We start from the raw sequence: 12,910 nt of genomic DNA, 5'->3' as shown, positions 1-12,910 counted from the left end.
TGACTAAGGTAAAGAGTTTCTGGACTGAGTTTAGAAGTGTAGTTCAGGCTGTAGACTGTTCTTTGATGATACGATCACCAGGGCCCGTATTCACAAAGAATCCTAGGACTAAAAGTAGCTCTTAGTGACGTCATTCTAAGAAAAATCTTAGAATTCCTTGAATTCTAAGATTTTTCTCAGAATTTTCCCTTGGTAAGATAAAAATTATTCACAAAGCATCTTAGGCCTTAAGAGAGCTCCTAAGGTGAAAAACTGTTAAGAGGAGGGAGGAGGACTTTTAAGAAGCCTAAGAGTGTCTTAAACAGAGAAGATGGCGGAAAGACAGAGAGGAAGGAGAGATATTCTCCGTATATTGAACAACAGTGATTTAATAAGACGCTACCGGCTTGATTGTGCAGGGATAATGTTTGTGGTTGACCTCATCAGGGATGAGCTTACTTTTCCCACCCAGCGTAGTAACGCAATAACGCCCGCTTTGGATTGCAGCACATACCAGCGCTTCTCACACTCATCGCTTGTGCGTAAAAGGAGAGGGAACGATGCATGGATTTGTCGGACAATGCACTCCCAAGTCTACCTCTTCCCTTGTGCTGTGATCCCGGGACCGAATTTCCCTCTTAAAACTCCTTTGTTCTCCTCGATGAGCTGTGCCAACAGCAGGCACTGCTCTTCTGTCCAGTTCGGCTTTCTCGTTCTTTTTTTCTCCATTTCATTCGTTGTTTTGGTCATTCTGCCAAATCAAACCGCTTTTTACAAGGAGGCCAGCAATCACAGTAATTGCTGACAGCTGAGTCTGTCTCCACCATTAATATCAAATAGATTGAGTAGTAAAATTACCAGCATGGTGAGTAAACATAACAATAAGCAAATCAATAGGCATCATCATGACATAAAATTTTTTTTCACGATTACACATTTCATAACAGCCTACAGTCTAAGTTCTATGATCGGTTGATTTCACTGTCCATTCATTACTAGGAGCGCTTTTTTTTTTTTTTGTAACAACCAATCACAGCTTTTAGAAGACTGCGTCATACCTAGCAACGGGGTCAACCACACCTCCTCACTAAGATAAAAGTTTCTGTCCCCTCTTTGCTCAGAGTTGCTCTCAGAAACTTCCTGAATCACTCTTAAGCTAAGATTCCTTGCTAGGAATTTTTAGGCTAAGTTAGGAGCTCTCTGAGAGGACTCTGAGAATCTTTGTGAATACGGGCCCAGGTCTTCTGTGGTGCAAAACAGTTTCTGTGAGGATGGAGAGAAACAGAGAGTAATATTATACTACAGTATTACTTCACTACATGTACTGTAATGGCCTTTTCAGATTCAGTGTAACTAATACTGATGCAGCATGTAGAGACAGAAAAGGTGAGTCTTCCATATGTTGTTCAGCTAGAGTCTAAATGAATTACTTTGACTTGGTGACATTTGAAAATGTTTCAGTACCTTTCATTTTGTTCAGTCATAAATATTATCTTCAAGTAGCTATGCTGTAGCTTTTATGGCCCACACAACTACAGAAAAAAAAAACTTCAGATAGAAACCACGGATTGCATGATGCTCATTATGTTACTGTCCCAATGTTTAAATTGTCTTTTTGAACTTAATCTATACAAAACTGTGTGGACTGAAGAGACAATTTAAGTGAAACTGAAATCAAAAGGTCACATTATTTGAGTCCCCAACACCAGTCACCACATTACTATGGGAAATTAAATGTAGAACATCTGATCACTGACGTGTCTGATTACAGGTGACTCATCTTCAGAACTGCCATCTTAAGGTTTTTCAGTTAAATCATGCAGCTCTGTATCAGACAGAGGTGTTTCAGGGTAAAGAGTCTTCTTTGGTGGAGCGTTACACAGGTCAGCTGCTGGAGTGCATAAAGTTTTCAGTCTCTGTAAAAAGACCAAAATTTGCCACTTAATTCTACAGATCATTTGCAAGCAGACCTTTGCTTTAGATATTTGTTGCTAGACTATCTTCAGGTGTAGCTCCATGTAGGGAGCATGGTGTTTTGTCAAAAGGAGGTCAATGATTTCACCTTTTCTTGCAGATGGTTACACTGACTTTACTAAAATAACAACATGCTTTATGAACTTCATCTTTGACAGTAAACCTTTGTGATAAACAGGGTACATTGTGTTATCAGTGGACACGCTTACCTGTCTCAGTGTTCCTGGGGTTACTGCCATACTGTAGAGAAACCACAGAGGAGCAAGCAGAGCTGAAGAGAAAGCAAGAAGTATCCCAATGGCATAGCCCCACCAGGGGTACTGATAGGTGGTGTTGTATTTCAGCAGACTGAACTTGATCAGAAAGAGGGACAAAATTCCCTAGTAAAAGAGAAGAGACAAGCAGAGAACATCAAATTGACATTTTCATCAACATATATGTAACATATTTTTTCTTCTTGTCCTAATTTTAGGACTTGACTTTGTCTTCCGAGCTTTACAGCTAACAGACACAACAATACACCAAAAATGTACTTACAAAACAGGCAGATGGTGTGAAGAACCTCCAACAATATTTCATATACGATGAGGGGTAGTAGCCAATCATTTCTTTTATTTTGTTGTAATAACAATCAGCACCTTGTAGACAGACAGTGGTATTAGCTATATCAACTTCTTAAGCTCATGTTCAAACACTGGGCATTCATCTACATTACAATGTGAGGATATTTAAAGATACATGACCTTTTGAAGCAGTGCAGATGAGAAAAATGTACAAAGTGCAAAAATAGCAAATATCAATAATAACATATTCTTGTTAACATAATTTCTAATATTTAAATGAAAACAACACTCAAAATGACACCACAACTTTTTCAGAAAGTCCGACCTTAGTTTTGGTCATTTTCCATTTTAAGGCACAACTGATTTATACAGATAAGCACGTGTTCTACGCAGTGCAGATTTCTGAGTATTCTGTTGGGAAATGCATTTGCAACTCTACTGGCCAACTCCCACTTGCGTTAAATAGTAGTCCACTCACATGTTTTGGTAGAGTTGACCTGACATGACAGAATTTGGGAAGGTGAAGAAAAGCAACTGACCCATGGATAAGTCCTGCCCTCAAACGCAATGAGCCAATCACAGTGCGTATAGCCATTCCCATACACTCGGACATTCTCTGCCTGGATGTTCATTGAAATGCATTACAGGAAGTCAGTTTTGTTCGTTTGTTTTATGAGCTTTTTCGGAGATTGACGAGATTTGAAGAGGGAGCTTAGCCAGAAAGCGAAGCTCTCAATTTACCGGTCGATCTACATTCCAACCCTCACCTATGGTCACGAGCTCTGGGTAGTGACCGAAGGAATGAGATCGCGAGTACAAGCGGCCGAAATGAGTTTCCTCCGCAGGGTGGCTGGGCTCAGCCTTAGGGATAGGGTGAGGAGCTCAGACATCCGGGAGGGACTCGGAGTAGAGCCGCTGCTCCTCCACATCGAGAGGAGCCAGTTGAGGTGGTTCGGGCATCTGGTAAGGATGCCTTCCGGACGCCTCCCTTGGGAGGTGTTTCGGGTATGTCCAACTGGGAGGAGACCTCGGGGCCACCCCAGAACACGCTGGAGGGACTACATCACCCGGCTGGCCTGGGAACGCCTCGGGGTTCCCGCGGAAGAGCTGACGGAAGTGGCGGGGGAGAGGACTGTCTGGGCTTCTTTGCTGAGGCTGCTGCCCCCGCGACCCGGACCCGGATAAGCGGAGGACAACGAGTACGAAGTTTAAAAATGGTCAAACAGTGTGAATGGGGTACATGCAACTCCGACACAAGGTATCCTGAGAGGCTGAGCGACGAGGTGTATTTTTCACACTTTAAACCACATGTCAAAGGAGAAAAGTGTCTCCTTTGGATAAAGTTGTGTGGTAACGTTAGACCACAACATCAACTCAACGTGAATAAGATTAACAATGATGTCTACATCTGTTCTAAGGTAAGTCAACATTGTGTTTGAGGCAACATATTGTCACTTTGCTGGAAATAAATATAAAGTTATCTTTAACATCTCTAGCTAACGTTAGGCTAACTTTAGCTAGCGTTAGCTCCTAGCTGCGTTGTTCATCATGTCACCTTGTTTGCTGGGAGTTTATTAGCCTATTTTGTTCTAGTTTTGTACTTTGGTGATCGTACATCATTGTTAGCTCTAGTTAAGCTAATGTTAACTTCTGGAGCTTAGCTTCATTAACTTATCTGTAATGGCAGAGATAACAAAGGTTGGCAAACGTTATGCTGAATGATTCAGTGTAAATACTGTAGCGCCAAACTAACGGAGAGACACTCTTAGTAAAGATGGTAAAAAGGCTGTTATCCTTTTCTCATATTCTGAGCCAAAAACCTTAACTTCAGTGGCACTTTAACTTGTTGTCTTTGATGGCGACGGCAACGAGATGCGGTTCACAAGTGTAACTTACACTGTGACCTGTAAATTTTGGCTTGTAATTTAAGCTTTTCATCGACCTTCTCAACAATAAAATGATTAATATATCCCTCCAGTGCGTAATTTAGGCCCTTTTGGTTACTTCCCAATGACATCTGATCGTTAAGTCCCCAAAAATTAGGGCTGGCTCAGGCTTGCCCTGTACCAGCCCCTAGTTAGGCTGACTTAGGCCTAGTCTGCCGGAGGACCCCCTATAATACACCGGGCTCCCTCTCTCTCTCTCTCTCTCTCTCTCTCTCTCTCTCTCTCTCTCTCACTCTCATCCTATTACTGCATCTTGCTAACTCGGCCATTCTGGATGTCACTAACTCGGCTTCTTCTCCGGAGCCTTTGTGCTCCACTGTCTCTCAGAATAACTCATACCGCAGCGGTGCCTGGACAGTGTGACGTGTGTGGTTGTGCTGCTGCCGTGGTCCTGCCAGATGCCTCCTGCTGCTGCTGCCATCATTAGTCATTAGTCATACTTCTACTGTTATTATACACATATGACTATTGTCACACAAGTATACTGTCAGATATTAATACATACTTTCAACATATTGTACCACAGTAGCCAGAACTATAACTATAATATTATTACTTTCATTAATGTTGTTGTAAGCTACTGTCATTACCTGCATCTCTCTCTCTCTCTCTCTCTCTCTCTCTCTCTGTCTTATTGTGTCATATGGATTACTGTTAATTTATTATGCTGATCTGTTCTGTATGACATCTATTGCACGTCTGTCCGTCCTGGAAGAGGGATCCCTCCTCAGTTGCTCTTCCTGAGGTTTCTACCGTTTTTTTTCCCCGTTAAAGGGGTTTTTTTTGGGGAGTTTTTCCTTATCCGCTGCGAGGGTCATAAGGACAGAGGGATGTCGTATGCTGTAAAGCCCTGTGAGGCAAATTGTGATTTGTGATATTGGGCTTTATAAATAAAATTGAATTGAATTGAAAAATCATCAATTGCCTCCTGCAAAATGTCGTGTACTGTGACACCTGCCATAGCGCTGGTCACTCAATGTTGATAGTTTGTCAGGGTGAGTGGAGGGGGGCGTGGCTTAGCCATAGGTCAATTGCTCCCAGAAGTGGAACAGGAAAACAGTAGCTTAAGTGACAGGAAACACCTTTTAATGTGTATTAGAAAGCTTGTAGGTGTGTCAACTGCTATTACTTGTTTGTCAGACACTATGAATTGTCATTATGCACCCATTCTTTGGCCTTTTCACAGGTAAACCCTTAAATGTCCAATCCTATGTGTTTTGAGTCTCTTTATTTCACAACAAAGCCTCCTTAAGTGCAAAAGAGTGGCATTTATTATGGCAAAGTTTAAGGTGACTTTAGGCCTGTTTCCACCACAGGAACTTCAGGGTAATTTTACGGGCGGGGCCGGGCCGGGGCCGTTGGTGCGTGTCTCCACCGCAGGAACCACCCCTGAAGGACAGAGTTCCGGAATTTTTACAGGGGCTAAACAAGTCCCTGCCTCAGAGTAGGTACTCAGAACGGCCCCGAGAGACTCCTGGCTGGGACTTGAGGATTACTTGGTGCTGATTGGATATACTCAAGGCGGGAAGTGACATTTTGTAATTACTATGGTTATCGTAGATTAGCTGGGCTAACCGTTAGCTGTTAGCCGTTAGCGGTGTCTGTATTAACTCACTAACTCAATATACGGTCCTTGAAAAAAATATTTTTCCAGCGGATATCTTAGTTACAACATGATTGAGCTAGCAAAGCAATTTTGTGTTGCTATGTGTGGTATTTATTCAGTTTTGGGAAATCACGATTTCTAGAAAGCAGCAGTAGTGGCTGCAGCTGACAGGGACAGCTAACAGCAGCAGCAAAGCTAACATCAGGACGTCATCTGTTAAAAGCCTCCCGTTGTCGGATACGACATGAAAATACTCCAGTTAGCTCAATCATGTTGTAACTAAGACATCCGCTGAAAAAAAAAAAAAAATCACGGACCGTTTATTGAGTAATTGAGTTAATACAGACACCGCTAACGGCTAACAGCTAACTACGTTCCTACGTCGCCCCGGTCAAAATGGTCGCGCAACGATTACGCCACATCCAGAGCCCATAACTTTACAAGAACTTTCCTCCTACTCTGCTCTCTCAGTGGAGACACGGCGGTTGAGAGGGCCGAGCGAGAGGACGTTCCTGTAGTAGTTCCTGCCCCCCAAATAGTACCAGGAACTTCTTCAGTGGAAACAGGCCTATTGACTTTTGGGTTCACAAAATTGGTCAAAATCTAAGTCAAATTTCAATTTTGTACATCAGGACAAAAATATACAGTGTTACTTGTGGCATATTTTGTACACTGTGCTTTTAAATTCACATTTTTGAAACCACCTTCACTTCTGCTTGTCCTCGACTACATGACTTTTTGTTGCTTACCAAATATCCATCCCACACAGATGGATTCCAAAATGGCGAAAAACACGATTGGTATTCCGCTGCAAGCATAGTGGTCAAACAGCAGAAAAACATAAAGTCCTCCCTACAGCACATAACAGAGAAGAAAGAGACGGGAAGAGAAAATAGATGGTTTGGTTCAAAGGCAAAATATATTTGACACAGAGAAAGAGACTTATCAACAGACATGAGGTATTTCTGAACAGTTTTTATGTCACAGATTAAACAAATGAAGTCTTACTTCAGTCACCATCAACAGGCCAATGATCAAAGATACACCACAGATGACCAGCAGAAGCAGTTTACGTCGATGACCAGTGTAAAAGAAGGATGGATACATGTCTGATATGGCTGTCACCAAGCCTTCCAAACACACAAACTGTGGGTAAAAGGTGAGAGTTACTTTTACATTTTATATACACTGATACTTACAATTAAGTCAATTAGCCACTATAAAGCTTTTAGTTCATTCATTCATTCATTTTCCATAACCGCTTATCCTGTCAGGGGTCGCGGGGGGGCTGGAGCCTATCCCAGCTAATATTGGGCGAGAGGCAGTGTACACCCTGGACAGGTCGCCAGACTATCACAGGGCTGACACATAGAGACAGACAACCATTCAAGCACACATTCACACCTACACACAATTTTAGAGTCACCAATTAACCTGCATGTCTGTGGATTGTGGGAGGAAGCAGGAGTACCCAGAGAAAACCCACGCTGACATGGGTACTGTGGGGAGACAATGCTAACCACTACACCACCATGCCGCTGCAGTTGCTGATAAATGGTTTTAGCTTTTGTTCATTCACAAGTTCTATTAAGATTCTAGATTCAAGATTCAAGAAGTTTATTAAGCTGTGCCATTTTATCACACGCTGGAGGGTCTTCCTGTCCTGAGCAGTTCAGTTTCCATACCAAACTGTGATTGAACTGGTGAGTACACTCTCGACTCTACATCTGTAAAAGTTACTGAGGATGTTGGTTGGCATGCCAAATTTCCTGAGCTTTCTCAAGAAGTACAGTCGCTGCTTTTTTAATTTACAACAGAATTATTACACTTTACCTCAGTGTCCAGTCCAAGGAAGATTATCATCATGAAGAAGAAGACAGACCAGAGTTGGGGTAAAGGTATCATGGCTATGGCCTGAGGGTAGGCAATAAATGCCAGTCCAGGACCTGCAGGTGATCCAGAGTAGATGGAAATATAGGTTTGGCATTGGTACTCTTCTGATTCATCGTATATTTATAGTAATAGGTTGATTTTCATGCAAGCATTAGAGCAAAACTGCTGAGTTAGTGTCCAGAGTTGGTCAGTAATTGACCTCTAAAGAGATCGTGTATCTCTAAAGAGATCAACCACACATATTATCCCAGCATGATCTAATCTGTAGAATTTCATTAACTCACTGCCATCCAGTGTTTCCAATATTATAATATATAATATTTCCAATATTTCTCTGACCTCTTTGTGTTTTCACCATTTTCTCCTCTGATTAAGAAACTCTTAAGCCTCTTAATAGTCCTCCACCGCGTCTTAATAGTTTTTTACCTAAGGAGCTCTTTTAAGGTCTGAGAAACTGAGAAAAACCTTTGTCTTTACAAGGACCAAGTCTTAACTTTAAGGAGAAATTCTAAGACAACGTCACAATTCTAAGAATTTTCTTAGAATTTTGTCACTTCGAGCAACTCTTGTTATGAGGAAGCTTTGTGAATACAGTCCCAGAAAGCCAGAAAGTTTCCTGATCCGGCAGGGAGTTGGGGGACGGTTTGCTCTGGCTAAATTTGAGTTGCCACAGGCTAGGTCCATCTCTGTAAAAGATGACAGCCACAGGAGGTTGGCAAATAGCGATATGGGTAGTTGAAGGGAAACTGCCTATTTTCAACCAGCTCTGTGTCTTTACATTGTGTGCAGTGTGTGCAGATGAATGTTGCTTGGCTTTGACGGCGGATCAGCAGGGAGCTCCAAGCGCTGGCGTCATGGAACGGGGGGAAACCAAACACGTGGAGCTCCTCGCTCACTTACCCTGTGGGTCCCAGGGACTCCCTACATTTAAAACCTTTCAACACTGCTGGTCCACGTGAATCGAAAATATGATGTATATTACATGCTATTGTTCAGATTAGGGTTAAGAAATAGAGAATGAATATAGTCTATTGACAGTCCTCATAAGTGCTTTTCATGTACAAAGATGGGAGTGCAACCTTGTTCATCACAATTTGAGGACCCAGCACGTGGCTACCCACAGCACTGTGAGGACTCACATGACATCTGGGGACCAAAATCCAAATGTTGTACAGTTTGTACGGTTCAGTAGAGGGTTAAGAATTTGGTAGAAAGTGAATGCAGGTAATTTCTTAATTTTCTATTATATGTTTAAACAAATACAACATGGTGTCTTTGTACAAACCATCCCATACCTGATTCAGCCACCACTGAGATGTCAACACCCAACTCATAGGACATGAAGCCAAGGACAGAGAAGACCGCAAAGCCCGCAACAAAGCTGGTTAGACTGTTTAGTGTGCACAGGACAAAAGTGTCTCTGAAAATAAAAAAAAGATTATGTATTATATCCTGCATCACATAAATACTTACAGGCATAAGAAATAAGTATATAGAATGTTATTTATTTTCCTTACTTGTAGCAGTTGTTGTGGTATTTGTTGTAGCTTCCCAAAGCTGACAAAGAGCCAAAGCACACACAGCAAGAGTATAATATCTGGCTCCCAGCATCCATCCACACCTTAAAACAGTGAAATGATTTATGATTGGTATGTGCCTTTTAATATCAATTTACTGAACGTTTATACTTGTTGCATTTTTGTCCATCTGTCCCTCCCTTCAGCTACATTCCCACTTCTCCGGGCCTTTAAGGTTTTCCATTCTCCATCCATCCACCAGAAGCCCTCAGACTTTCCCACTGGTCCCATTCACCTGACTCCTACAGCCACCTGCTCACCTATTTTTCAGTCAAGTGTACTCTGATCCAGGATCGGGTCCCTGATGTTAATGCCCACTTATACTCATCAGTCACATGGAAAGACCTTTGCTCATCAAGTGTGTATATTTTGTATGTGCTTTTTGTAAAGAGACATTTGAAGTCAGATGGGGAAAGACAGGGATATCATGTACTGACGTTGAGTGACGGACCTGTCAGTCTAGGTGTCATTCTCTTGGGCAAATTCTGATTTCATACTTTTTCGCTATGTCTAGTGAAACTCTTGTGGTTTTATTTCTCATATCAACGGTACCTTTGGCAACAAGAACAATCCCTTTTAGTTCTAGTAACATGTTCAACACAGTTGCTGAAGACAAAAACTTAGTTTAGCTTTAACTTTAGTTAAATATTTGTTAAGAAGTAAATCAGTATTTTCTAAACTGAAGGCAAATTACTTTAGAAAATAACCAACATTGCCGGTTAGCCACCAACAGTAGCCACTGGGACTAACCACAGACAGTCTATGGGACTAACTATCTTACTGCTACTTGTGCTATCTCACAGGAAGTTGCACCCATAATAATTTCTACAGTAGTTCCCTCAGGAATAAGGTTGATAAGCTTCATCATTGCTGTTGTGCATTTCTGGATAGGCTAACGTTATCATCTCTTTGTTGTGAAAGATTTCAAGAAGGTCATTGCTTTTGTATATTGCCACATGTTGGCTGCTATACACCTCTGCTGTGTTCCTCTCTCTTGTTGCAGATGTATGTGTCCTGCAGTGCAGCATTTTATTAACTGCCTCAGAATAATTGTACCCGTTCCGATTTGTTCATTAATGACAGATGAAAGTTTTGCAGTCATGACAAATCGAGGTGAGGTGGTATTTATATTTTACACATAAGACAATTTCGGATGAAAGGACGGACTTGGTGTGCAGACGCCTCACACCTCACCTGAGGATCAGTCAGACGGGTCAGATCAGGAAAAAGGTAAAACCAAATTCCATCTACAGCTCCTGGCAGTGTCAGACCACGGATCAGCAACACAATTAACATCACATAGGGAAAAATGGCCGTGAAGTAGACAACCTGAGAGAGACAAATACATACTGTATTCAGTGGTGGTCAGTTTTGACATCATGGTTTAGGTTTTAATGGCTTCAAAGTTCTGTTAACACTGCACTGATAAAAAGTGTATACACCTTAACTTTCCTGATGTCTTGACTCCTTTCCAGATACAGAAGTAACAGATGATCCAGCTCAGCAGAAGGTATCCAGCCAGGTCCCAGCGGATACTACCCATCTCTTCAATCCCTCCAGACAAACCCAGAACTCGCCTCCTGTGTGCAAAAAAAAAGGTATGTCAAGATACATTTTAATCACCATAAAACAATATTTGTGGTATGAATTACTTACCGCCAGAATTCTTCAACTGAAGATGTTGCATTTTCATTGATCTGGTCATGAACTGAATCATTCTGACGGCAATCAATGCAGTTCTCTAGAGGTGGAAGAGTAAAAGGTGAAAAGTCAGAATGACTAAAATTTGATACCATGTTAATGATAAGTCAACTTCGTAAGAAAAAAATACTGCAGCAGTTTTTAATATATTCTCAGTGCCTCTTCTAGAGTCAAACTACACTCATGTGTTACCCTTGACTATAGTTCTATACCTATACAAGGCCATGGCACAAATATAATGCAGATGTGTACCTGTGTTCCAGGTGTTGTTGCAGCTGGCCCAGGGGAGTACAGTGTGGAAGGAGGAGAAGAGGTAGAGGAGGGCCCAAGCAAGAATGATGATATAATAACTTCCACTGTAAAACATCACCACTTGATTGCCATAGCCTAAACCTATTGACAAAAATATGATCAAATTTCAACATTGAGTACACACCAGTAATGTAAAAAGTATTTCAAATACTGAGCACACTGTATTGAAAATGTTTCTAAGCTATCAGTACCTTCAAATAAAGGACATATTTTCCTCCAACAGGTGATTCCACCCTGACCAGTTAACTGTCCCAGAGAGACCTCCAGAAAGAAGAGGGGGATCCCACAGGTGAGCAGGAACAAAACATAAGGAACCAAGAAAGCTCCTGAGGAGAAACATTTAGCAAAGTAATGAATTATACTGAGGAAAAGACAAACACAAAATGTTTATGATTCAGTATCACCCTTCCAGTCAATGAGACCTTTAATCATGTTGTTACCTCCTCCATTTTTGAAGCAAAGATAAGGAAATCTCCAAACATTGCCCAGACCAACGATTTGTCCCATTACTGTCAAAATGAACTCCCTCTTGTTGGCCCACTGCCCTCTCTTGTCACACTTTGCTGGAACATGATTTTGATTGTCGTCATCTTTCATCAGACTCTTCTCTGGGTGACCTGCTGGCTCCATCAGGACACGTCTGCTGTGTTGGAATGTAAGTGATGAGAAATTATTCCCTTTTAACACCTCTATTTTCATAACTCCCTCTGGACTGTTTTACATGATATAAAGTGGTGATGGGTGTGGCTGAAGATGCGTCCATGCACATTGGTCATCTGCTATCTGGTCAGGAGACTTATAAAAGAGTAAACCAAATAAAAGAACTTGACAAAAGTAAGTAAATTATATTATTATTTATTAAATTATTCATTTACTGATTGTAATGTTTTAATGTGCATTAACTACGACTTTTAAGTGGTTGAGGTGGAGTTAATTTTCAGTACTTATACACTATTACATAGTTTAATCTATATTTTACAACAAGTGGATCCGACCAGGCAATCAGACTGGTCAACTAGACACTAAGAACATAACAATACATGTCTATCTTTTATATTTACATATATAAGAATAACATACATTAGTATATTGAAAGCATTTTAATAGGCTATAGATTAAACAACTGCCTCAAGTGAGGGAGTTCAAGTATCTCAGGGTCTTCACAAAATGTCTGTAGAGGAGCACTTCCAGGAAGGCAAAGCTTTCAATTTACTGGTCCATCTACGTCCCAACCCTCACCTATGGTTATGAGCTCTGGGTAGTGACCGAAAGTTTGAGGTTGCAGATATAAGCAGCCGAAATGAGTTTCCTCCGTTGGCGGGCTGGGCTCAGCCTTAGAGAAAAGGTAAGGAGCTCAGG

The 12,910-nt window shown here is 41.5% G+C and overlaps 1 protein-coding gene across 1 annotated transcript; it reads right to left on the bottom strand.

Moving 5' to 3' along the window:
- Positions 1-1,746: 1,746 nt before the first annotated feature.
- Positions 1,747-12,450, bottom strand: LOC117272123 (sodium- and chloride-dependent GABA transporter 2-like). Its single transcript, XM_078172828.1, has 14 exons — positions 11,992-12,450; positions 11,743-11,877; positions 11,492-11,632; positions 11,195-11,279; positions 10,962-11,118; positions 10,733-10,867; positions 9,479-9,582; positions 9,257-9,381; positions 7,902-8,014; positions 7,077-7,214; positions 6,818-6,920; positions 2,491-2,591; positions 2,163-2,333; positions 1,747-1,895 (listed from the first exon to the last, which is right to left on the bottom strand). Exons 1-14 carry the CDS (start codon positions 12,248-12,250, stop codon positions 1,776-1,778), a joined length of 1,887 nt encoding a protein of 628 aa, XP_078028954.1. The 5' UTR covers positions 12,251-12,450; the 3' UTR covers positions 1,747-1,775.
- Positions 12,451-12,910: the final 460 nt, after the last annotated feature.

The sequence above is a fragment of the Epinephelus lanceolatus genome, chromosome 12 (genome assembly GCF_041903045.1).
Source record: "Epinephelus lanceolatus isolate andai-2023 chromosome 12, ASM4190304v1, whole genome shotgun sequence".
Taxonomy (NCBI): domain Eukaryota; kingdom Metazoa; phylum Chordata; class Actinopteri; order Perciformes; family Serranidae; genus Epinephelus; species Epinephelus lanceolatus.
The sequence above is the reverse complement of the archived record's forward strand: the minus strand, read 5'-3'. Positions and strand labels throughout refer to the sequence as shown.

Bases quoted from the DNA above. Each gene is read 5' to 3' on its own strand.
- LOC117272123 (XM_078172828.1), bottom strand. From the start codon at position 12,250: ATGAAAATAGAGGTGTTAAAAGGGAATAATTTCTCATCACTTACATTC. The intron at 9,382-9,478 runs GTAAGGAAAATA...TTTTATTTTCAG, and splicing joins TACCACAACAACTGCTACAA to AGACACTTTTGTCCTGTGCA. The intron at 1,896-2,162 runs GTAAGCGTGTCC...GTCTTTTTACAG, and splicing joins CCCCAGGAACACTGAGACAG to AGACTGAAAACTTTATGCAC.